The sequence below is a fragment of the Tursiops truncatus genome, chromosome 4 (genome assembly GCF_011762595.2).
Source record: "Tursiops truncatus isolate mTurTru1 chromosome 4, mTurTru1.mat.Y, whole genome shotgun sequence".
Taxonomy (NCBI): domain Eukaryota; kingdom Metazoa; phylum Chordata; class Mammalia; order Artiodactyla; family Delphinidae; genus Tursiops; species Tursiops truncatus.
This window is the reverse complement of record NC_047037.1, coordinates 102,400,422-102,427,504: the sequence shown is the minus strand read 5'-3', so window position 1 is coordinate 102,427,504 and position 27,083 is coordinate 102,400,422. Positions and strand designations below refer to the sequence as shown.

Sequence of the window (27,083 nt, the reverse complement as noted above, 5' to 3'; positions counted from 1 at the left end):
CACTTTGTTTTTTCTAATATATCTGTAACATGGAAGATTTCTCCAGCAATATTTTATTGTACTCTTTTTACATAAAAAAGCCATATATTGCTTGATTATGTTGGCTCCTCTCAAAACCCATATTCTTGATAACCAACTTCATCTGGTGTCATTAAATGAAAGCCTATAGGACAAAGAAAACTAAATGCAGCATTTTCCTTAACATGAAAATATTGGAATCAGTTTCTTTGCAGTACAAATAATATAAGTACCACACAATTTAGTACAGCAAATACTTACTTGGCATTTCCAATTGCCTAACACAATGAAATATACCCCCAATTAAACTATTGTGTCCTTACCTATATACATCCATTCATTCCATCCTCAGGAAATAGGGATAACACCCAAAAACTCAAACAAGAAACTTAGATGTCAGTCCTTATGCTTTCTTCTACCTTACGCTCGGCATCTGCGCTCTTTCCAAGAGCTATCAACGTTACCTACATAATGTCTCTCAAATGAATTCACATCTTTCTATGCCCATAACTATTTTTCTATCTTCTATGCCCATAACTATTTTTCTATCTACGTCATATCATCTCTAATCTGAATTATTTCGGTAGCATCTTGTCTGCCCCATTCTTGACTCAGTTCGATGCGTTTTCGCCAAAGGAGCAAGAATGAGCTGTTTGAAATGTAAATCTGACTGTGGTGTACCTTAGCATAAAACCTTTCAACGACCTCCCGCACCACTTACTGTGTAAAAACAAGCCCTTAATATAACCCTGAAGGCACTGCATGGCCTGATTGGTCTGCGTGCCTCCCCAGACTGATTTGAGACCCATGTATCCTCTCAGTTTCAGCTATACTCTCTTTTTTCTTTCACTTTCATAAACTATTAAAACTCCTTCCTGCCTCTAGGCTTTCACCCTAGAATGCTCTGCCTTCCACTTTTTGCTTCTGTCTTTTACATAACACATACATCCTTTAGTGCTTTGTACATATCACAGAAGATGATAGATTTCACTTTTAAGGTTAGATGGTGTATATATTGTGATCATTATTGTTACTCAATTGGAAATTCACGTACACCTTTTCTCTTCTAGGCTAATATGTTCATTCAGGGAATTAAATTTCTTTAGTAAATAGACCTCATATTTTTTTTTTTTATCCTGGAGATAGTTGCTTAAATGTAATTGAAGAATTTCTTTAAAAAAAATGTTTAGGAGAAACTGAAGAGACGCCTAGTCTTCTTTATTTCTAGTTTTAAAATATGATTTATCATTAATCATATATATAAGATTTTATATTATGTATATCTTACATATATTATATATTCTGCATTTAGCACCTAATGGAACACATACATATATATTTTTTAATTGTCTTGTCTTCTTCCTATTTTTGCATTATGGAACTTCATGATTGATTCATTGCATGAGACTGATTCTTTAAAGGGAAATTTGGTCTACTAAGATGTTTAGGATTGGTTAAACCTAGTAATTGGGCATGGGAAATATTATAATGGGACACTGCTATGGAGAGAAGGAGAAAGCTTCTATTATTCTCTCAAAATTTACTGCATTTGTTGGTCACTTTTCATGAGCCAAGCATTCTAGGTGCTCATTATCTTAGCTGTCACACCACAGTGATATAATAGGAGTTGAGTTTTAAAGAGTAAAATGTTTTTTATACATGTGTTTTATAAAAACAGGGTCAAACCTTCAGCATGTAGTTTATATGTAGGTCTAGTAACTCTATTGCCTTGCGAGATATATCACTTGTCAACTGAGTTAAGCACAGTTTTGGGAAAAGGATTTCAGGTAGTGGCAATTTTCTCAGTCCTATAAGCGCACACATGGTTAAATGTGAAGGCAATCAAAAATGAGAACTGGACTATGAGTTTGGATTATTTCAGATATTACTGAACATGAAATTAAATTTATGTAGTCACACAGCTTATTCTCTTTTTTTAAGATATAGCTTCCTACTATATTATCATCAAATAAATTGAAAGTACTGTGAACCAAGATTCCTCAGAAGGAAAATTGTATGGATCCCGAGGTTATAAGTTATGTTAAGGCATTTTAAACGTGCTATTTTCTGGTCCTAATTCATAAAAAATTTATTGGTTTTAAAATCAGTTGTTACTTAGTTGTGCTGAATATATAATCAGAGTGACAAGTACAGATTGGGGAGAGTGCTAAGGCATTTTCTAGGCATCTTTTCTTTTTTAAATTTTTATTTATTTTTTATTGAAGTATAGTTAATTTACATGTTGTGTTAATTTCAAGTGTACAGTAAAGTAGTTCAGTTATACATATATATATGTGTTCTTTTTCAGATTCTTTTCCATTATAGATTATTACAAGATAGTAGGTCCTAACAAGGATTTACTTTTTAACCTATTTTTTATACAGTAGTCTGTATATGTCAATCCCAAACTCCTAATTTAATCTCTCCCCACCACCCCAGCTATCCCCTTTCTATTTCTGTTTTGTCAATAAGTTCATTTGTGTCATTTTTTTTTAGATTCCACATGTAAGTGATATTCATATGATATTTGTCTTTTTCTGTCTGATCTAAGCACCTCTTCTGAAGTGCATCAAATCTCCCCCAGTCTTGGGAAAGTTGCTATTTTGTTTAACTCTTGTTAGTATCCTAAGTATTTACTCTTCAGTAGATATTTTGAAGAACTCCAAATACAATGTAATTTTTTAGTGAAAAACACCTATATGATATATAAAGTTGACTACTGTATTTTCCTAGGCTACTTGAGAATTCTTTATGTCTAACAGACTAACAAATTACACCGTAAAGTGAAATTGCATTAGCCCTTTTTGTTTTTGATTAGAAACTGTTTATGGTATGCTTTTCCCCCACTACAAAATAAAGTTCCTTGTTTCAGCTGGTAACAAAGAGAAAGTAGAAAATCCAATCTATGATAAGCAGGCAGATTCCCCTGCACAGAAATCTAGCTCACAAATACCTTTCTAACAGACCTACAACAGTTAAGCATTTTCTGTTCATTATGAATAGAATTTCCTTCCATCAGAGCCATCCATCTTGCTAGACGTAGACTTGAGATATTGTTGAAAAAAATTACTATTGGCAAATGGTTACTGCAAGAAAATGAGATAATCTATTTTCCTTGTGCCAGTAAGCTCTGTCTAATATTTTTATAGTCATACTATATAAATTTGTTACATTAATTTTAGGGTGATGGATCCATTGTCAGTTCTTTATTAGTTATCACTTTTAAGTTTTACATGATGAGAAGACAATGGAAACAAAAACACATACATATCTGTGTCTAGCAATCCCTCAGACTTGGGTATAATTTCTGGTTACAACATTTAAAATAGTGGGGTAAGCAGCTAATGCACTTAATAGCATTAAACTTCAATCATCTCCTCAGGAAAAACAGATAATACCTGTCTCACATGGTTTTTGTAAGTGCAGAGATGAAACAGAAGTATAGTGCTTGACATGGAGGAGATTTTCAGTAAATGGTATTTATCATATTACAAAGAGGTGAGGTGTTCTCTTCAGGTAGCTAGATCTGGAGAAGGTGATGCAAGCAGGTAATGCAATCTGCCTGGCTTTTCAAAGGCTGCTGGGATAAGATATGACTTAATGCCCAGTTTCCTTCCCAATCCCTCACCTATCTAGCCTCATGTACAAGATCTAAACCCCTAACTTTGCAGAATATAAGAAGACAAACAGTTATCTTGAATGAATTTCCGAAGTCAGTTAACAAAATCTTAAACAGTTACTCCAGAGAGTGGGTGGAATGTAATGATCTCTGCCCTGAAGAAACACTTGCAGAATGCACACAGTGGTCTAAATGAGAGAAACACACACACCTGCTGCAGACAAGACACACACACTACATGTGGCTATTTTAGCATACACAAAGACACACCCATTCTTTTTTCCCTCCCACTCCCTCCTCTCTCTGTCCTTCCATCCTGCCCCTCTCTCTCTCTCTCTCTCTCTCTCTCTCTCTCTCTCTCTCCCTCCCCTCCCACTACTTCAAGGATAGCAACACTGAGCACAGCTTACCAAATCTGAAGTTATCTGAGATGACCAGAGTGAATGAAAGCAGCAGACATATTCCTGCTGTTGTTTTTACTCCTTATGTTCCAAACTCTTTTGTCCCAGTTATTTGTATTGAGTGGTATGTATTTGCCAACTGTAAACAATGCATTTTAATATTGCCTCTATATTTTCTCCCATTCTTTCTGCCCTTTAATTCTCTCCTCCTCTCAGATGGATTTAACCTTTTTAGTCTTTTTGTTGCAATGCATCTGTCTTCCAAGTTGAATGTAATGTTCTAGGATAATAGTCATAACTATGAAAAAAAAGTTCATCTCTATATTTAGAAATTAACCATTTTAAGGTATTCAAGCCTGTTGCATTTTATTTTCATAACATCATTAAAGACTACTCTCTATTTCTGTGGCAACTGCCCTTCTTGTGCAAATAGAAAAATATTTTTTTCTTGAATAGGATGGAATTAATTTTAGGTGAAATTCAAATTTATAAATATACTGTTCTACACAATTATGAATGTTTGTGTCTTCCTTAATAGTTTCAAAATAAATGATTGATTTAAGGTATTTTGAAACACTCATTCAGCTAATGATTGTGCTGATCCAATGGGCATCTAATTTAATAGTTTTTTATTTTCCTTGTGAAATCCATTCTTACACATTTAAGGAAGTGAATTTCAGAATGCTTTGAATATTAATCCTCTTTCTATTTTGGAGCAAGTATTTCCCAAAAGCATAAAAATAAATTAAAAGAGATCCTAGAATTATATTAGCTCATTTTTTTTCTATATTACCTTATACATTGCTGTTAGCCATGAAGTAACTCAAAGCAAATATTGAATACTTTTAAATTGCAGACTTCTCCTAGTTGGTAATATTTTGTGATCATAAAGTGAATGCTCAGTGTATAAAAGACACATTAGAGGTTTATTTTAAATCCATTTGCTTTCTAACCAGAATATTATCAAATAGTCATTTTCATAAATCTAACAATAAAAATGGAATGGAAAGGTGATAGGATTATAAGAGTTGTTAAGGTATACATTTGAAAGTTGCAGAGGTATTTCCTCAGAATAGAAAATGACATTATTTAAAAATAAACTTGCCTAAAATATAAAGCTGATTTAAATACAATAATGTCATCATTCCACCAAATTCTAGATGGCTCTCTCTTTTTTTTAGAGAGTAGATCATTAACAGTGTAGCTATGAGAGCAAATATTTTTGCAATGTGTCTTGCAGTGTTTACAGAATTCTTTTCCTCTGAGTTTTCCACCTTTTATAGGTTTTCATTTAAATCCTGGATTTTTAAAATTGTGCTATTTTCTATGTAAATTTTCCCAAGTGGAGATAGAATTACTTGAGATCAAAAGTGTGAAATTCACATTAGTGGGGCTATCAACATTTGCAGTCAACCATAATTTTCCCCTATGTTGCTTTTTTAAAGAAGAGAGAGAAGAAAAATGAAACTCCTTGACCAGTATAATAGAAGCAAGAGCTAATCAAAACTGTGGTGTGTGTGAGTGTGTGTGTATGTGTGTGTGTGTGTGTGTGTGTGTGTGTGTGTGTGTGTGTGTGTGTGTAGGAAAAGAGAGTGAGAGAGAGTAATATAGATGTATAGATTTAGGCCCCACATATAGTACACATTTAGTTTTGCACTTTACGTGATATACACCTAAAGGGCAAATTACACACACACACACACACACACACACACACACGTTCATTAACTATAGTGTTTTGATTCTTTTGTGTGTGTATGTGCAATCTTTATAATTCTAAGACTTTAATATTTTTAAGTTTTTCATTAGATAAGTGATATGTTAATAAGCAAAAAATATAAACAATAAAAGGATTGCATACACATTGTTTTATTCTGCTTTTTTGCCATAAAATATTATGAGCATCTTTCTGAGTGAGACATAATGTGTCTCATAAATGTATGAGAATAGCATAATTTATATATGGAATTGTATGAACATAGCATAGTTTAACCACCTTTCTAATTTGAGGCATTATATTCTTTCTCATTTGCCAATATTATAAATAGCATTGTTCATATATCTTTGTGCATATAAACATACAGAGGACCTGGTTGTTCTTTATGCATTCATGTACAACAGATCCTTGGAAATAGCATCTGAAGTTTTCATGACTTGTATCTCAAACTCTAATCTGGGTGACTATGAATCTATGATGGCAATTCTATTCTCCTAAAATTGACTTATAAAGGTGAGTATTGGACTGCTGACATCTCCAAGCTCTAGCTATATTTCCATTGTAGTCTGGAAAATGCTAATCCATAGTAGGGCTTATTTTGACATGGAAGTGATTTACCTCCTCCAAAATCCCTTCCAAGGAATGGTTTTCTTAGACATTCCAATGCTATTCTGCTCTAAAGAAAACTTCTGGCACTATTCTCAAAAGCTTTTCCAGGCTGTCTCTCAATATATTCTGAGTATAGGTTTGGGTCCTATGCATTTTATGTTCACCACAATAATATCCCATAAAAATGATTCTCTCTTTCATTATCGGTCTCTCTCTCTCTCCCTCCCTCCCTCCCTCCCCCACCTCCCCTCCTCCCTCCCGGTTTTAGTATTTACCTGCTCATAACATACATGTTTCTATGAATTTGTAAATTTTATTAATTGGTCTCATTCTCTGGGCATTGATAATTAAGAATAGAAAAACTCAACTACTCCTACTCCTAAAGCACACCGTTCTTCCTTGAAAGTAGAAGACAACTGAAAAGCTGGCAAAACACAGCGTCCTTAGGAGCAGGGTCTCTTTTAACGTTCTCTTGGTGGTGAACATGCATTGAACATATTTCAGTGTTACTGGCACCTGTCTTGCTAAATCTGATGGAACAACAACAAATGCAATAAAGTCTTGTTACTAAGCTATCTTTGAGCCACACTAGATTGTGATTGATTCTGTTGTGTGTAATAGTATGGTGGCATTTTGCCTTAGGCCTTTTTTATTGAACAGTGAAGGAGCAGAAGAAGGAAACACTTGATCACTTTGTAAATGCTGCACATTGCAGGCAGGGTTTAATGACTGAACGTAACCACTACCAGTGTATTGAAATGCCTCTGCCTTGCCTCAAAGCATTGTACCTCTATTCAAATGGCAAAGAATAGAGTTCCTGTAAGATTGTGGAGTACAGCTCATTTTGGGAATAAACAGTTGCTTTGACCTTGTACTGGCAAATAGACCCTTTCAGGCCTGGAATTGCAAGGCCAGGAAATCATCTGTTTAGTCAGTGCTGGTTCTGGTCATTAGTTTGTGTTTATGGCTGGGAATTGATAATATAGCCCTGTGTGTATAGAGCTCAGGTCTGAATACTAAAAAGACCCTATTTACCAACAGCTTTATTTTTTAATTTAAAGTTAATTCAAATTGAAATGAGCCTTTTAACCCTTAATTAGTACCATGTTTTCTCTTAAAAGTCAACCACATTAGTCAACTGGAGACAAAATTCACTTTGCAATTGAAAAGCTGTCTACTTTCTTTCAACAGTAGCCACCATGGTTTACTAAGTGCATTTGTTTTCCTTTCACTATGGTAACTTTACCCATTCTCTGTATCAGCATAACTCAAGCCCATCAATTACATCTTAGAGGAAAAGTGTGCTATGTGCTTTGGGAATGAGGCCAAGATTCTATCTGGAAGCTTTTTTATAATTATTATTCATTGTATAGCTAGTGCTCATAATACTCCCTATTTCATAGTTTTTTTCTTTATATTTTTCCAAAGCTGGTAGTTTGTTATTTTATCCCACTACTGACCCATAGTATTTAGTTCCTGTTTTATTCTTACCTCTTTATAAATATGGAATCAGCAGATTCCCAAAATATTTCTAATTCATTTATTACAAATTGGTATTATTTTGGCTTCCTTCTCTTATTTTATTCATATTTTTAGTGTTCTCAATAGAAAATTAACATTTGGCAAGAGCTTCTTCATTTTTGTTCTACTGTGGCCCATCCTGGGGCTTTTTCAATAAGTTTTGGGGTTCGCTTAGTAAATGAACATGCATACTCTCACTAACTGGGCACTTAAAATAGAGGAACTAAAAGGTAGATTAACAAGAAAAAGACAAATAAAACCTCACTTCAGACTAACAGAAGGAAAATGTTTTGTCTTTTAAATTGTATTTTCAGTATCGTGCTAGTTTTCCTTACTGTTAAAAGAGCAAAAGAAAATCACACTTTCCTACATTTTAAAAAATTTAAAATAATAATTAATATCAATATTTTAGTTTTTATTTATTCCTATAAGATTTCCCAGCTTTTAAACATTCTACTCTATCTAAAATATACATAAAAGGAAGAATATAATGAAACATAGTTCTATTATGCTACTGGGTAAGATGAAAATATAATAATAGGGAATTATTTGCTTGGCAGTGAATTTATCATTCAATCCATCCAATCATGAAATCCACATACCCTTTGAATATATACTGCTCTGATATAGAAAAACACTGAGAAGGGCAAAAACCTGTCATTTCTTGATTCAAGTATATTTCTTTTAAATCAGAAGAGAGCCTCTTTTCTTTGTCTTGTTGCCCTATGTGATTTTGTAATTTCAATGGCTTATTTTAATCCTTAAATCACGGATGAAAGTGAAGATGCTTTTCCTAATTTTTTCTACTCAGAAAGTTCTAGGAATCTTACAAATTTTGGTATATGAAGCATTAACCTTTTAAAGTGTCTAGCCTGAAGAGTATTAAGAGACAAGATAGTCGATAACCATCATTTGATAAATGAAGAAATTGAAATCCAGAGAGGACAATTGGTTACAAGTTAATTATTCATTTAAAAAATGTATTTCATCAACTGCTAGGTGCTGGGCAATGTGCTGGACACAGAGCATGCAAAATGAATAAGAAAAATCTCGTATCTCTGTATTGCTCAAGATCTAACCTGGGAACAGATAATAATAACTAAAAATGAATCTTCAGACTTATTTTAGAAGAGGAAGTCACTATCCCAACTACCTCATAAAAACTGGAAGACACCTGGTCAGTGACTTTGAGATAATACCTATTTAGTAGAAAAAACTAGATCAAAACCTACGTTTCCTCTTTCCCAGTCTAGTGGTCTTCCTGTAAGATGCTGAAAACCTTGAAGAGTTGGGATATAGAGAAGTGAAATTAGGGAATTTCTTGGTGAAGATTACTTAAAACTGTTGTGTTGCAAAGTGTCTTAGCACTTACATTCTCAAGTGAGAAGATCCATTTCTAAAATAACGGCACCATATGGAATTAATTGGTCTCCTGTTTAAAGCTAGGATTGTGAATTTTATCACTGTGACTGGACACAATAAAATGTCTAGGTCATCTTAGGAGATCAGTACATGTTTGGTTTTTGAAAGTGAATAAATGAAATCCAAACATTACATGAACAAGTCTGATTCCTAGTAAATCCATGATGATATCCAGTAGGATTTGAGGAGGTGCTACATCCCATTTTTAATGGTTAATTTAGTTTCGTGTATCATTCCTACTTTGCTTATTCAAAGCCCAGAGTTCCTGCCACAATTAACTAGTTCAAAAATCTCCATTACAGCAAGGGGATAAAACGTCTCTGGGACCCAAAAAGGGGCAGCAGTTTGCCTCCGCTTAAAAGATCTTACACTGTTTAATCACTCTTTGGTTTTACTACCCTGAGGTAGAAATCTATGAATAATTCTACCAGTGTTTGACTGACAAGAACATGTACTACTGGGTTATGGGAGGAAAGATGTAAATCAGAATTCTGTCATTTTGGCAGCAGGCTTTGAGTATGTGCATTTCCACCTTAGTTAAGTATTGCTTTCTAGCTGGCCAACACAGGGAAAGCAGAAATTTGTTTGTTTGTTGTTTTTAAACTTAAAGCTGGATAAAGCTGAATTAGTATTAATTTGTTTACCTTTCTTGCATGTTCTCTGTTCTTTGATATTCTGTAATAAGTTGACAAAGACTTCCTTTAAGTAAGAAAACACATTAACATATCTACTTTCTACTTATTACCTGGGTTTTACTTTTCGTATGCTGAACCTTCTCATTCTCTAACATAATGCATAAGGAGAGAAATGTGCACATTGTTATATTAGCAGTTTTATATTCAAGGAAGGGAAGGAGATACTTTTAAATTACAATCATTGCTTCTGCTACCATAAGCAAAGATAATAAAACACAAGTACTAATGCCCCGTAGAGGTAGAGTTTCAAATTTTTCCATGAGGATTTTTTTAAGAATGAAGAAGGTATAACAAAAGGATAGGTATTTCAGTACAAGATGATTTACTGCAAGGGAAGGAGATTATTTATTGGTGGGAAGAAGTTTGAAGTAAATATATAAAGAATTTCCCCTTATACATTTAAAGATAATGTTTCTTACTAGTATCATAATTTTATTAGTGAATACAAACTTTTCAGTCATATTCTCAAATTTGTTGAACAATATGAGTCAAGGATTTAGAGATTCTGTTTGTATCAAGAAAAAGAAAATTTACTTGTATGGCTCCCACATATAGTGGGGTCACCCTATTCTTAAAGTTGACAGACAACCTCTGCCCTTCCAACAAAAGTTCAATTGCTCATCTGCCCATAACAATGTTACACCTCAAATAGATAGAAAATCCTGGAGAATACAAGAGAACATCAGCCTTTCTGAAATGGTGTCTTAACTAGGAATAGATGAAAAAAGACTTGCATGTGTTTAATTAAATGTGTTGCATTAAATTTTTTAGATGACTATTCTTCAATGTCATACCAACAGCTTAGAATTGGTAGGAGAATGATTTGCTTTTAATGAGTGATTTACATAAAATTAAAAGCAGAAATTTTCTTGCTTATTCGGACTATGAATTTCTTTGTTATCTTGGGCATTCTGTTTGTGCTTCAATTGTTCATTTAAGAAAATTAATATCTACCTTGATTATTTCAATAGAACTGTTGTGAGATTTAATTGAGATGGTATATATATATATATTTTTATTGTTGTTGTTGCGGAACGCGGGCCTCTCACTGTTGTGGCCTCTACCGTTGCGGAGCACAGGCTCCGGACGCGCAGGCTCAGCGACCATGGCTCACGGGCCTAGCCGCTCCGCGGCATGTGGGATCTTCCCGGACCGGGGCACGAACCCGTGTCCCCTGCATCGGCAGGCGGACTCTCAACCACTGCGCCACCAGGGAAGCGCGAGATGGTGTATTTGAAAGTCCTTTATAAAGAGTAAAAGTGTCGACCAAATTTAGGATATTACCATAGAAACTAGCATTGTACTCAGGATAGAGTTAGCATTCAATGAATATCTGTTAATTGATGATTAAATCCTATCAGCTAGCTACCAGGTGCCAGAAGATGCAGAGTAGAGTCTGTCCCTAACTGTGTGTCACCTAACATCCTGGATTTTCAGACGTAAAACACACAAACTGACCACTGGGTTTTCTTAGGATCTTTTTAGCTCCATTAAGCTATTCTATATAATTAATACATCTCAACTGAATTCTCTTTGTCTTTTTTATCATTTAGAAATGCTTTCTGCTGCAAGTAAAAGAAAACTTGACTACAGTGACTTAAACAAACAAGGTGTTACTTTTCTGACATTATAAGAAATCCTGGGCTTCCCTGGTGGCGCAGTGGTTGAGAGTCCGCCTGCCGATGCAGGGGACACGGGTTCGTGCCCTGGTCCGGGAAGATCCCACATGCCGCGGAGCGGCTAGGACCGTGAGCCATGGTCGCTGAGCCTGCGCCTCCGCAACGGTAGAGGCCACAACAGTGAGAGGCCCGCGTACCGCAAAAAAAAAAAAAAAAAAAAAAAAAAAAAATGTTAAGAAATCCTAAGATTTGTGCTTGCTGGGTCAACAAGAGCAGGGTACACATCTCTCTGATTTTCTTGGCCTTTAACTTAGTGTCTCCTGTAAGTCATTACGCCCATAATCAATGCAAGGTATCCCAAAGACTTTCATCAGAGTTCTGTTTGTATCTCTTTAGCCATCTCTTTGGCCATAACTTTGGCCATCCACCCCTATTTGCAATGATCTGACTTAGGGAGTACTTGGCAGAATGCAGTTCTGAACAAAATCAGGATTCTATTAGCAAACAGGAAGCAGGACTCAGATACTGAGTATGTAACCAACAGCACCCACCACATTCCTCTAGTTAACAGTTTGTCTTTTCATGTTGATCTATTTGTGTATTTAATTATGCTTCTTACAGGCCAACTCGTACTGTCTTAATCTTTCTCAAATGGGAGTCCTTCTGTGTATTTCTTCCAACAGATCAGTCAGAATGGAGTGCTTGCTCCATGTGGCCTGTGTTAAATTTCTGTTGCCTGCTTTCAAATTTCAAGGGCCTTTTTGGGATGGACAGAATTAGGGACATTTGTATCTTTAAGACTAATGAGGAGACTGAACAAAAGTAGATGATTGACAGATATTTATTCAACTGCATGTATATGTGCCTACCTGTCTTTTACTCTTCTCATCTCTAAGGTTATTATTTACTCATAATTAAAGTCTGGTTACTAGTTCAAGTCACATTCTTAACTTATAGGCTTAATAACTATAACTACTTTCAATACTATCAGAAATTCTGTGCTGTGGTGCTGTAGCTAACTGATTGTGTGACTATCTTGTCTTTAAGTATCACATAGTATAGCTGTTTATAGTATTAACAAAAAGTGATTGAGTGTTTAGTGAATACCTTTATACCTAATGTTGTAAAAACTATAAAAGCCTGAAATAAAAACACAGAGATAAATTTACAAGCAAACAAAATAACAAAGTACATTGGAACACTGCAACTTAATCTTTTAAAGACTCAGCAATGCCCTCTTGCAAATTTAAAGGCACTCAATAATGAGCTAAATTGAAACCAGAAGTTAAGTGCATAGTTTGTTTATACTTTATACCGTTTCCCCCTGAGGCAATATGACATGAGATATGAGTGGACCTTTCTAACCAGTGCTTAACGACAATGTTCAGAAGTTTATAATCCTAATCCAAGTTTGGTTAGGGCAATAGAATTTATTTGACTGGCTCTCAGTATGGTACCAAAAGTTGTTCAATTTAATGTAATATGGTCATTGAGCAGCCATTCTTAGTAGGAACTTGAAAACAGCAAGACTCGATTAATGATTACTATCATTTTAAGTTATTCTAATTGTTGGTTTTGTCAATGTATTTTCTTTGGGAGTGTTATCTCCCAAGATATGTTCAGTAGGGAGATACACTATTATAGATACAGTGTGTTATCTTTTAAAATACATTTAGTGATTATAAAAGTTAAGATTTATTCACACAGGTTTTATTTGAATGCAAATAACTTGTTATTTACAATATGAAGTTGATATAAAAAAATTTTGGAATTCAGTGATAAACATAGTCTGTAGGGTCTAGTCTCTAAGTGGTTTAGGCCATCAAATCTCAATGTAGCTTTGAAGTTGAGTTTTAGAGACTTAAGAAAGTATTGGCTTCCAAAGAAACTTAAAAATTTAAGATCCTGAATTCCTTCCTCAAAGGAATGTCAAGGGACTTTTGTTAGGGTTTTCACTATGATTTCAGTTCTCACGGTAATTATGAAAATGGACCAAATAAAACAGTACAGCATTTTAAATTTTATATCAGATTAGATGAAAATACTATACTGGAGACGTTTCTGTAAAAGCTGTAAATAGATAGTGAATATTAAATGGGTAGCTGAAATAATATCTGGCAACCTGTTCATTGGGCTTAAAAAAAAACATGTCATTCAGAGATGCAAATGGAAAGAAAGAAGATAACATAGTTATTTTTAAAAGTGTTAATCTAGTAATAATTCACAAGTATATCAGTTTAAATAGAAATTATACCTCCCTGTGTATTTGAGATACAGACAAGGAAATAAATTAAGACCTTTCTTTTAGGTCATTACTAGAGAAGTTAGGGAATATGACACTGTCAAGGGCAAACAAAATATCATAGCTCAGGAGAACCATGTATCAAGAATCTTAAAATATAGACAAAGCCGTGACTTCTTTCTTCAGTTGCTTGCAATTTGTGGGGATAAAGTTGTTCACACAGAAACTAATTAGAAAACAAGTGGGTACTATATTAAGTACTAACTGCAGAGACTGTACACATTGCATCATGTTTAAAAAGGGAATGGCTGCGTGATGACATGGCTTTGCTTTATTTTCTCCACAAACAGTCCAATGCCAAGTAAAGCTGTGAAAACATGAGATGGAAATTTCATCACACTCTAGTGCCAAAATAATCTAAATCTTGTGGGGGTTTTTTCCCCCTTAACATTTGGTACAAATACAAACGTATATGTGGAGAAACTACATGGGGCCACATTATTTGCTTCTATGAATTCTGGGAGAAGGAAATAGATTTTATTCATAGTGAATGCATGCCCTAGCCTCCTGAAATCTGTCTTATGTATTTTCAAGAATATATTTTCAAAATTATCACAAAATCTGAAAAGAGTCATTTTGTTTGTAGCTTGTCGACCAGGTTTCTACAAGCCTTCGGATGGTAATGTGCAGTGTGCTAAGTGCCCACCTCACAGTTCTACTCACGAAGATGGTTCAGTGAACTGCAGGTGTGAGAATAATTACTTCCGAGCAGACAAAGACCCTCCATCCATGGCTTGTACCCGTGAGTAGTTTTGCTGCAACCCATGCCTCCATGTTTGTATTATTTCCTTTTTTCTTCTTATTGTTTTTTTTAAAGCATTTGGCCCATTTCCTTCTGCTCTCCATGTGCAAATTAAAAGCTTTCTCTGCTTCACTCTCCATGCTTGCCTCACCACAAATGCAACATTTATCACACAAAATGAATTAGTTTTTAAAGCACTTCCTGCAACAGGACACCCAGAAGGAAAGAAAATTTTCTATATCTTGTTTTAGATCTTGCGTAATTTTGACACGGTAGGGGAGGTTTAGGCATGGGATTTGTATTTTTACTTTTCTATTCCCTCTTGTTATATGTTGGTCATAGGTCATAGGGAAAAAGAACTAAGATTTATAAAACTAATACTAAAGTTTTCATAACTATTCACAAGGGCATTGAATTTAGTGGTAAATTCCTTTGTTGGACTTCGTGAGTGCATCTTCAACCTGGAGTCAAAACTCCCCCCTTCATAGCTCGGGGAGGACAGCACTCTTGAATCCATGTGTCTATAATCTCATGGATCCTCTGAGGATGAATTAAAAGTATATAATAAAGACAAGATGGTTATTTACCTCTTTCAGTTCCACTGTAAATGATCTATTTCCCTTGTAGTAGAAAACAGAAGTGAGGCTCATTAATCTTTGTTGAACTACTTTGCAGGACCTCCATCTGCACCGAGAAATGTTATATCTAATATAAATGAGACCTCGGTTATCCTGGACTGGAGTTGGCCCCTGGACACAGGAGGCCGGAAAGATGTTACCTTCAACATCATATGTAAAAAATGTGGGTGGAACGTAAAACAGTGTGAGCCATGCAGCCCAAATGTCCGCTTCCTCCCTCGACAGTATGGACTCACCAACACCACGGTGACAGTGACAGACCTCCTGGCACACACTAACTACACCTTTGAGATTGATGCCATTAACGGGGTGTCAGAGCTGAGCTCACCACCGAGACAGTTTGCTGCAGTCAGCATCACAACTAACCAGGCTGGTGAGTACCTGCTGGATGCTTCCTACTCCTGCCATCTCAGAGCCAAGTAATAGTTCTCACAGAAAGAGTGGAAGAAAGGGTAGGAAAAAAAAGATTTGAAAGAGCCCCAGGATATTCTTTTTTATTACTTTTAGACAGTTATGGTACATTAAATAGCTCAATTTAATTCTTCAAAGTGAGAATAAATCATATTTGTTAGATGATTTTAAGCTAGTTTAATCCATTGCTTCCCAATTTGAAATCTTTAAACATCTGGGGCTCTGGAGATAGTACTTATGGGGCTCCTTGCAGCATTTCCATATTTTCAAGAACTTAACAGACATTGAATCTAGCTTGGAAAAGGTTATGTACGATATTTAAAACTATAAATGTCTTTACCTTAGTTATAATTATATCAAATTTTGTGTATAGTTATTCAGTTATTTTATACTCCCCAGAAGCTCTGGGTAGTATAGCTCAGATAGTTAAAACTCTCTTATTAATTAAAAACAAAGAAAAGAAACACATTTTATTTAATAGATACAATTTGTATTTAAAAATTAAAAATATGGAATTGAGGAGAAGCTTAGTAAAAAGAGGTCTTGGTGGAAAACAGTTGGAATCACTGATCTTTAAAATTTCCAGATATAAATTTTATGGTGATTTCATCAACTGTATTTTCCACTGACAATCTTTTCCTAATTAAAAAGAAAATACTGTGTTGCCAGATTGTAAGCAAAGGGCCTTTAATATGGAATAGAAAATTTAAATAAACTTCTCACCTTTCTTTATCTTGCATCCACAACATTTCTCTTTTCTTTACTGTTAGTAAATCCTGTGTTTTTCAGTCACCCCTTAAATCTTCTAGTTGTTTTTCGGTTCTCTGATAATTCTTGTGATATTTTTTACTATGGTTTTTTTTACAGTGTGGTGTCCAGAATTATTCATGGGGTTTTAGTTGTGATTCTCTCAAACGTATAGAAGAATTACACTTTGCAGAGTATACAGAGACATGCCAGTGATATCCCTTTGAAATAAGACAATCATTTTTCCAAGGTGATAACTGTGATGAATGAGTAAAAAACAGTTTTCTAATCAACAAAGCTGTGCAAAATTAAGCTGATAGATATTTATTGTGCATAACTGTTGCTACAAGATATCATAATTAGGGTTACATTTCAAACAATTCAGTTCAGAGATATTATTGTATAATTTATACACAAGAAAATAAACATTGGAGCCAAAAAAGGAGAAAAGGAAGAGACAGGATGGCCCCCTGAAAATACTTCAGCTAGAACTACAGACTCCCACGTCTGCTCCCAGGAGAGCTAACCTTGAGTTGGAAGGTAGAATTGAGTGTAAACTCAGCTTCTTTTCTACATTTGGTTTAAATTATGGAAGTTCCTCTGCTCTCTAGCGGGACTCGCTCTTTTCTTTGAGGATATGAATACTGGATGTCAGAAGAAAAGAGAAAGGAGAGATGACTAAATTCCATCAGCTGGAAGAGGTCTTAGAGCAGCCAAATATCTAGCCAGGAAATTCACCACTTTCTTTCTTTCACTTGGCTGACTCAGGGAGGTTAGTTAAACTACCAAGGGTACAAAACTAATAGGTGTCATCAGGGCTAATATTCACCAAGTATGCACAAGTATGACTCTGCTGGTTAGTAAAATTTTGTACTTATTTGCATACTGGTTAGAAGCAGACAAAGTTACTTCTGAAGGTGAGTATAGAAATGCACCTGTACTGGTTAATTCCTCAAGTACCCTAGGTAGCCCCCTAAACCCAGTATATCAAGCCCCCCACTTCCTTCCCCATAATCTAGCAATCAAAAGGATAAATCTTGGCATTAGAGGAGTCTCCAGACCAGTCTGTCAGGTCCCCCTTCTTCTCGTAATCCAGCAACCAAAAGGGTAAATCCTGGCACTCGAGTGGTCTCCAGATCCCTGTGCGGGAACTTTTCCAACTTGAGGGCTCCATGTCCCTAGCATGCCAGTTGACAGATATTTTGAATATAACCCCTGGCAGAGTCCATGTTTAAATGTGTCTTTCTGATCCCACATCCCTCCTTTGTTCCCACTTTTCTTCTAGTCTCCTATATTGATGAAATTCTTATAATTTTACATCGTCTCATGGTGATAAAGTTTATTTATGGAAAAGACAAGACTTTTTAATGAAGTGCACTGAATCATTATTTTAATCTTGCTTACTGAATCTGTAATCTCTCCCACTTAAAGCTAGATCTCAGACCAAGCAACATGTGCTTTTGTTTCGCTTTAGTTAATGATATTTAAACTTTGTAGTTAATAATATTTAAAGATTTGTAACTTAGGTTTATTTAACTGTCTTCCATGAGAGAGAAAAAAAAGATGAGTAATGCTATTGCTATGTATCTCATGATTATAGCTTCTCATATTCAATGAACACAAGAATTTTAAGAAGTTATAATTATGTGGCAAATGGCTTTCCCAAATCCCATATTTCACTCTGATTTACTACCTTGTTTAAAACAAGAGCATCAATCTGTGTTATAATTATCTCCTAAGTCAAACAGAAGTGTATAAAAACAAGCAAGAGCTCCTTATTTCCTATCTTATCATTGACCTCTGGCTTTCTGACAATGCATTTATCAAGAAACGAATAGTTCCAGATATATACAATGAATGAATCTAGGTAAAGTGGCAACCAAGAGCAGGCCAAGACTTTAAAAAAATAAATGGAGTTGATGCTTTGGCCCTCCCAGTTACAAATCACAGGGAAAGACAGAGATTCAGCAGGGATGATATCAGCTACTCTTCCTAACCCCACTCTCATTTTTCGGAAAAATCACAAATATGTCTACAACATGCACCATGAGGCATTTTATATATTTATCTCAGGGAGTCTGTATCATTTTTGTGCCTGGGGAGGTAGAGGTCTTTGTTCCATCTTCAAATCCCCATGGTAAGATATATAAGCAAGATTAGAAGCAATGCCATTTCTCCAGAGTGTTTCATTGTTTTGCTTTATTTTTGCTCTTGTGAAGGTTAATGGACTGGTAGCCTTGAGAAATGAGCTCCCGACGTCTAGAAAGATATGGCTATGACAGATACGAGGCCTGGTGTTTAAATTCCTCCTTCCTCTCTATCTCTGACATGGCTATAAAGGGGAAATGTGAAAGTGTCCCTTTTAATTTAGTTTGTGAGATTGAATTTGTTGATTTTTCTCTCAATTACATTGTAAAAGCCATGTGATGACCACATGATAAGGCACCTTCTAAATTGTGGAGGATTATGTTGTGAATTTGGGTGTTAGTTCCCAGCCCTTAATACTTTCACAAAGTATGTCAGTGAGATAAAAAACATGGTCTGTACGTAAAGATTGTATCCATGAATCCATCAGTCAAACATGTACAGAACGAATTGCAGATTGCAGAACAAAAATCTGTGACGTTATATCTTGGGGTAAATTGCTACTTCTTGTTTTCTTCTTTGAATGAGTATGTTTACCTTTCAGTTCTGGAAAAATCATTCCACTAGTGGAATATTTGTCCCTGTTTATTCTCAACTTCCATCATAGAATCTGCCCTTTCTCCACTATCCTATAGCATGTAACAATCTCAGGCAAGAAGAGGGGCCACTAGTAGAGAATATATGGGCTTTCAAGTTTTGAGATCCACCCCATGCCCATTTTACAGAAACTGAGATCCAAGAAGTTTTTTCAACTTTTTATCAAGCGATCAAACTTCTACTTATGTCTTCCAACTCCAACTCCACTTTCAACTTCTATTCTTGTGTTCTTTCTGCCATCCTATGATTCATGCCATATAGCTACAAAAAGAAATGCTGCCTTGGAGACAGAGGGGGGCTTTGCTGGGAAAATCTACTGTACCCTATGCCATCTACAATAAACTTGGTCCTTGCTTCTCAGTCATTTATCACAGGGTTTCTTAGGAGTATTCTGCAAGAGATCTTCTTTATCATCTCCACTCTTCCCCATAATTAATCTTATCCTTTACTCCCTCATTCCACACAGATGATTTTCCCTCTGTGATACTGTGATTTATAATAAGAAATATATATTTGGTCTTGGTCCCAGTTTATGGCACAGAGCTCCTAAAACTCTTAGAATTTCCTAAGTGATAAGAGCAATAATGGGTATTTTGTTATTCATAACAACCCCTTTCAGTCACATTTGAGTTTATGTTCATGAAGTGAGTTTTGGAAAGTCCCTAAGGATGGTGGCAGGGAAACAAACCATGTGATTAGAAGAACTTTTAGCCCCTCCACTCCTCAACCTCCCCTCTGGGTAGGGTGGAGGGGCTGGAGATAGATTTTAATTATCAGTGGTCAACGATATAATCAATCATGCCTACGTAATGAAGCCTCCTTAAAAGCTCAAAGGACATGGTTCAGAGAGCTTTTGGGTAGATGCGCTGGTAGGCAACAAGTCTGGAGAAAGCATGGAAATTCTCTGCCCAGTACCTTGCCCTATTCATCTCTTCATCTGTCTGTTTCTGAATTGCATTCTTTTACATAATAAACTGTAAATCTAGTAAGTAAAATGTTTTTGTAAATTCTGTGAGCTGCTCTAGTAAATTAATTGAACATTAATTAAGAGGGGGTCATGGGATACTCCGATTTATACCTGTTGGGTCAGAAGCAAAGATAACAACCTGGACTTGAGATTAGTATCTGAAGGGGAGTTGGGGAAGTCTTATGGGACTGAGCCCTAACCTGTGGGATCTGATGCTAACTCCAGGTAGCTAGTATCAGAATTGAATTAAATCGTAGGACACCCAGCTGGTTTTGCAGAATTGCTTGGTGTGAGGAAAACCCCACATATTTGGTGACCAGAAGTGAAGTATTGCATAGAGGAGACACACAGGAGTATGCTTTTTCCTCTTACACCCTCCTAACTTATTAAGACCATAAAGTTTAGGAGGGAAAGGATAATGCCATCTCACTGGCTTTTCTAAATCTTATTCCTCCTGTTTGTACTCACTAACTCCCATTGACTCCTGACTCTAAAGAGTGGGCTGTCGAGAAAATCTCTTCCCCTTCTAGCATCTTAGATATACACTCTCCTGGCTCTTTTTCTTTGCCTTTTCTGTTGCATAGGCTTTTATTCATCTTAGAGGAAGTTACAAATAATTAAATAAAAACAACAACAGTACACACACGCTAAATACACACACGTATGCATATTACAAATTGTTTGACTCTTCATGATTTCATCTTATTTTTCTCCTAATTTTCAGTCTAAGATTAGCTGTTTTCATAAAGTAATCCTTACTTCTCTCTTTGTTCTCTCATTCATAGTGCAGTCTGGTTTCTGTTCTCACTCTACAGAAGTGCCCTTCTGAGAACCAGTTATAATATCCTGTTTGTACCTTTTTGTTAAAATGAATACAATTGTTAGGAAGAGTGTGGATTTCATAAGGGCCTGGACCTTGTCTGATGTTCACATCTGTGGTTCTCAGACTTAGAACAAGGCTTTCTAGTACCTTGTATTCACTCAAAAGTTTATTGAATGAATGAGTGATTGATTATTGGAAATGTCCACCATCCAAAAAAGAAAACATTCTCCCTCAAACCACTTTCTCTCCTTATTGTTTTTTCTCCCTACCAATGAGACCACCGCTTTCCTCAGTTTACCAAATTCTGACACTTGGAATCATCTTTGGTTCATATTCCGCATTTAAGAAGTGATCACATGCTACTGATTTTTCCTTTGAATTGTTTCAGATCTTCATACTTTTTCTCCACACTTGGTGTTAGCTTCTAAGTTTCTTAGTCATAACATTTATAAATAAATAATACCAAGAATTATAATAATCCTCTTTTAATTATGTTGAGATTCCAAAATAAAAAGGAATTGGAACTTAAATGAATTAGTAAAGTCAAAATATCATACTGCTTAGCAACTTCTTTCCACTGAGATATTTGTAAAAAGGGTTAATGGATCAACAAGTATATTTCAATGCTCCTTTTATGTTCATGTAATATATGCTCCAGCAATGCAAGAATTTATGATAGAAGTATAGATTTTTAAAAAATTATACAAATCATATAAACTTGCAGAAGACACTATGTAATTAAATGAGTTAAGAAGTGGTGGTTGAAGGATTTTAGGGAAACCTTTGGAAAAAAGAGTTTAGATGTACTTTGAAAAATAGGAATAAATCAGATAGGAGTAAAGAAAAGGAAGTGTATATATATTACAATATTGGAATTGAGTTTCCTGGGTAGTAGGAAGGGTAGGCTGAGAAGAGGAGATGGATCTTGTTAAAGGGTAACAGGAAATCAGGTTGGATATGCAAGGAAGACCAAGCAACTGGTATGTTAGATAGTGGGATATTGGTTGGAAATACATATATTGAGTGGAAGAGTAACCTCATTCAATCTGTTTTAAGAAGCTTAATCTTGAAAAAAGGATGGAACAGTGTCAATAAGTATAATTCTTCACATGTGAATGCCTGAATTATAGTGAAAGAATGACATAATTGGATTTAAATGAGTATTCGTATTATCTGCAATTATAATTTTCAAGTCTAAAACGGCATTTAAAAAATGTTGAGCCATACATTCAAACAAACAAAAAAAAGTTTTAGAAATTTTTGGTCTTTTCCTACTTACATTCTTGATTGCCAGGTAGTTGACATTGAAGTACCATCAGTCCTAGAATTCTTTTGCCTTTCAGTCTTACAATCAAATAAACAACTTTAGCATGACACTTAGGTAAATGCCACTCTGTTTCTCTCAATTTATAATAGTTGAAAAAGGTGTCCCTCCATTCTCTGGGTCCTGGTATCACTCCAGTATTTCCTTTTTCAACATACCCCTAATCCTTGAAATTTTTGATCCAGGCACGCACATTTTTAATATTTTTTTCTAGTTTCACTTAAACTTATTTTTTCCTCTATGAAGACTATCTTGACCTCTATACTTCCCTAGAGTAAATGGACCTGTCCCTCCTCTTTCAATTTACCCTATTGGAGTTGTGCATATATGTGTACAGTTTTTATCATAAAATTTAATTTGTTCACATATATGAAAGTGTTGCAAATAGTACCATAGTACACAATATGTGTATATACCTTAAGCCAGATTTCCTAAAAATTAACATTTTACTACATTCGCTTTATCATACTCTCCCCCATTGCCTTCTCTATAGAGATATTATTTATTTCTGAACCACTTGAGTGTAAATTGCAGATATTATGCCCCTTTACTCCTAAATTCTTCAGTGCGAACTTCCTAAAACAATGTCACTCTCTTACATAACCTCAATACATTTATCAAAATCAGGATGGACATTAGCATTGTCCATATTATGATCTTATTTGCAGATATTAGTCAACTTTTGTCAATTATTCCACGATGTCCCTTTGGCAAAAACAAATGGATGTTCTGTTTACCTTCAGTTTCTATCTATAATATAGTTCTTATCTACAATAATGAATAAATTAACCATTTTCTGTAAATTAAGTCAGATACAAAAATATGAAGGGAAAGGGAATCAACACTTATGGGTAGGACTTTCTCAGGGGTTTGATATCTCTCTAAGAGTTTCACAGTTGCCACCCCATTGAAAAATGACCAGTAAATAATATTATTTAAAAAAGAGAGAACTCGACTTAATTTTATTTAGATTTCCTGTTGAAGAACCATCAATTTATACAAAGAAGGATAGTATCTTGGAGGCCTTCTGATATAAGGAAAACATTCTTAGCCTTGGCTTTAAACAGAATAGCCTCTATCATTCACTTAATTTAATGATCAAAGACAAATCTCTAATTTTCTTCCAGTGAAAAATTGCTATCCATCACATGAGGGATTGAACTGGAAATTCAGTCATAATTTTTCCTGTTTTATTTATTTTTTGTGATTCTAGGACTGTAGTTTAGAACTTTGTTATTGGTATAATTTTAATCAACCAGTACATCTTTTTGATCTTTAACCACACCTATCAATTTACTTCTTCTAAAGGACTTCTAAAAGCATACTTGCCTATACTTTTGTGACCTGCTATTTCACAGGACAAGGTAACAGCATCTATTAGTAGAAAAAAATAGTTTAATATATCTTGAATAAACAATACACACGGATGTGCAGGCTCAGCGGCCATGGCTCACAGGCCCAGCCGCTCCGCGGCATGTGGGATCTTCCCGGACCAGAGCACAAACCTGTGTCCCCTGCATCGGCAGGCAGACTCTCAACCACTGTGCCATGAGGGAAGCCCAACAATACACACTTTTTAAAATGAATCTTAAACTATCAGAGCCCTTTGGCTACATTTAGAATCCAGTCTAATTTTTATGCATTGATAAAGCAGATATTTTAAAATCTTCTTCATTCCTTATTCTGCAATAAATTTCCTCTATCTACCTTGTTCTGTTGGGATTTAGAAGCAGCATTTATAGATATGACAGAGGAATGCCTCATGTCAAAGAGAGCCAGGCAGGCTTTAGAATTTCTGAAGAAGTAAACGTTTCGAAATAAAACTAGAAAAGGTATACAGCTTGGATCTGCTATTAAGCTACAGATACGTATTGATATAGTCTCTTTAGAAATGTATGCTGACATATAATTATGTACCCTGGAAGTAAACTAGACATCAGAGCATCTACATGAATTCTTTCAGAGCATGAAGGAAGGTGTTTTGTAGCACCAGTGTAGTACATCAGAAAGCTAAAATATAATGAAAATCAAACAAAATAGTGGAAATAAGATTACAGTAAGGCACTCTGATGAATCCTCCCCTTGTTGTTTCAGTTGTGTGATTAATAAACCCTAAGAATTGAAGGCTTAACCTTTTATTTCTTTCAACAAACAAATGAGGTCTGAATCAGGCCCAGAGATTACAAGTGAATATATACATTATAATTTTCTTGGTGCATTTCGCTTGTGTGGTAATTTAGCTTCTTTCTTTCCTATTTGAAATCAAGGCAGAGACCTGTACATCTGGGGATATCACTCTGCAGTGATGTGTCCTAGTGTGCCTGAAGCCTTCCACATCATTTAACACATTAATGATGCCTTTCAGCCGTCACACCCTGGTATGGAGGCATATCACATATCTGCAGCATGAGCAATAAGCTGAACAAAAGCAGAGCCATATATTGTCCTGACAGTTATTCAGAACCTTTATATGAGCTTAAAGCCACAATTGTATGGAAAACCAGCAAATGGAGATAGTTTGGGGGTTTCCAGGATCTATACTGAACTCTCATCCCATTTTTGTTTCTGCTCTTTAATATCAATACAATTAAAATGAACGGAGCAGACATATGTCTGGAGAATTACGGTTATTCTTTTCCTGCTGACTTCTTTAAAGTGCTCACAAGAACAGAAATAACAACAACCAGCTAGAGGAGAAAATATGGTGTTAACTAAAGCACTTAGTATTAAGAAAGTATAGCATAGGGAACTATATTCAATATCTTGTAATAACTTATAATAGAAAAGAATCTGAAAAAGAATATATATATGTGTGTATATATATATGTGTGTATAATTGAGTCACTTTGCTGTACACCTAAAGCATTTGTAAATTGACTATACTTCAATTAAAAAATAAAAATTAGAAAGAGAGAAATAGCCATTTAATGCTAACTTGTGCCATATTCACTGCATCTTTCCAAGAGCAAAAAATACTTTTTCAATAGAAATCTTTCCTATTATTATTTTTCCCAAGCAGAATGTTTTTAGTCACAAAACACGTTAAAGACAATAACTTATCTTTTAATATATTCTACCCCTCTAGGATTAAGTTAAATATAAAAGATCCTTAGGGAATAATTGCAATATGTGCAGATAATTGAGAAATTGAATAAATGCAAATATTTAGAAGGAAAAGATGCTCTGATTTTAAAAGCAAAAATCCTACTACCACTAACTAGACTCTTTCATTATAAACTCTTAATTATATTTCAGTATCTCCAAAAATACAATCTCCCTGTTAATAACTATAATATAGCCCAAAAATCTGACTTTATAATATAGCACCTATCAATATAGCACCATTGTCCAAACTGAAAAAAAATCACCTCTTCCTCAAGGGACTTTATTGCCATCTGCTATAAAATTGTTGTGATATGTATTCAAATTAAAAGAATTATTATGTGTGGCATCCCCATGTGCTAGGGCCCTGAGATTCTATAATATTCACACTAAACCAAAGAATGCTGAGGCCAAAAAATGGGAAGCTCACATTTTCTACCTCATTTCACCAGTAGTAACTGCTGATCTAAATCCTCTTGATATGATTAACACTGCTCTATAGTCTATTACATAATTATGTCATTTAATCCTTACAACAATTTTATGACTGTGAGTGGTTAAATGTCTTGTCCATGATTTCACAACTCCAAAGTTCCTGCTCTTAACTGTTAGGATATTCTTTTTCCTATGACTTTGCATAATTAAGACTGAAAAAAGAAATCTGTAAAGATGGTTACCATATTAATGTAATTTGTGACTACCTGGCACACAGATCATATGATTTTTTTTCTTTGAAATCAAAATTTCACATGATTTGAGCAATGTTGATAAAAAAAGAAATCTGAATTGCTTTATTGGGAAGTTATTTACCCAAATCTTTCTTGCCAAAACCAAACAATAAAAACTCTTCTAATGTAGCTTTGAAGGGTTATATTTACTATTAGTCAATGTTAATTTAAAAGCATTTATCTTGACAATTTGTTATCATTAAGAATTAACCTCTTACTGCTTTCATTTTCATTCCGGTAGGAAAAAAATAATTATAACAAACCAACAGAAAGAAAATCTGTGTCTTGTCACCATTTTGTCCAAGAAATGGTTTTAAAGTGGAGGCTGGGGCTTTCCTGGTGGCCCAGTGGTTGAGAGTCCGCCTGGCGATGCAGGGGACACGGTTTCGTGCCCCGGTCCGGGAGGATCCCACATGCTGCGGAGCGGCTGGGCCCGTGAGCCATGGCCGCTGAGCCTGCGCGTCCTGTGCTCAGCAACGGGAGAGGCCGCGGCAGTGAGAGGCCCGCGTACCGCAAAAAAAAAAAAAAAAAAGTGGAGGCTGTATATTTTAAACCTAGGTTCTTTGCTGGGAGGTGATGGTATATTAGGCAATGTATTTCAAATGTCAAGTAAAAAAAACCTTTTAGAAAACATTTTAATAGAAGGAAAATGAAACAAGCTCTACTCAATGAAAGAGAAATAGAGAATTTATTTCCTTGACATGTTGGAAATTTGCATGAATAACTGTTAGGTGTACTCCTTCTTAGAGGATATACACACAATTATGCTCCATGGATGGACGAAGATGGACAAACTCTGCCCCAAAACTATATTCAAACAACATGATGAACCAAAAAGATAAAAGTACATTATATGCAACATTTTTCTTTAACATGTCTGTAGTGAGCAAAGTATGTCAGAGCAGAGCAGAGTCTGTATGTCAGAGTAGGAAGAGT

The 27,083-nt window shown here is 35.2% G+C and overlaps 1 protein-coding gene across 1 annotated transcript in view; it reads left to right on the top strand.

Moving 5' to 3' along the window:
* Positions 1-27,083, top strand: part of EPHA3 (EPH receptor A3) — a 374,642-nt gene that overhangs the window by 231,333 nt on the left and 116,226 nt on the right. The window contains exons 4-5 of the mRNA XM_019922227.3: positions 14,510-14,665; positions 15,341-15,676. Of these exons, the coding sequence (XP_019777786.1) occupies positions 14,510-14,665; positions 15,341-15,676 (492 nt within the window). The remainder of the gene's footprint in view (positions 1-14,509; positions 14,666-15,340; positions 15,677-27,083) is intronic.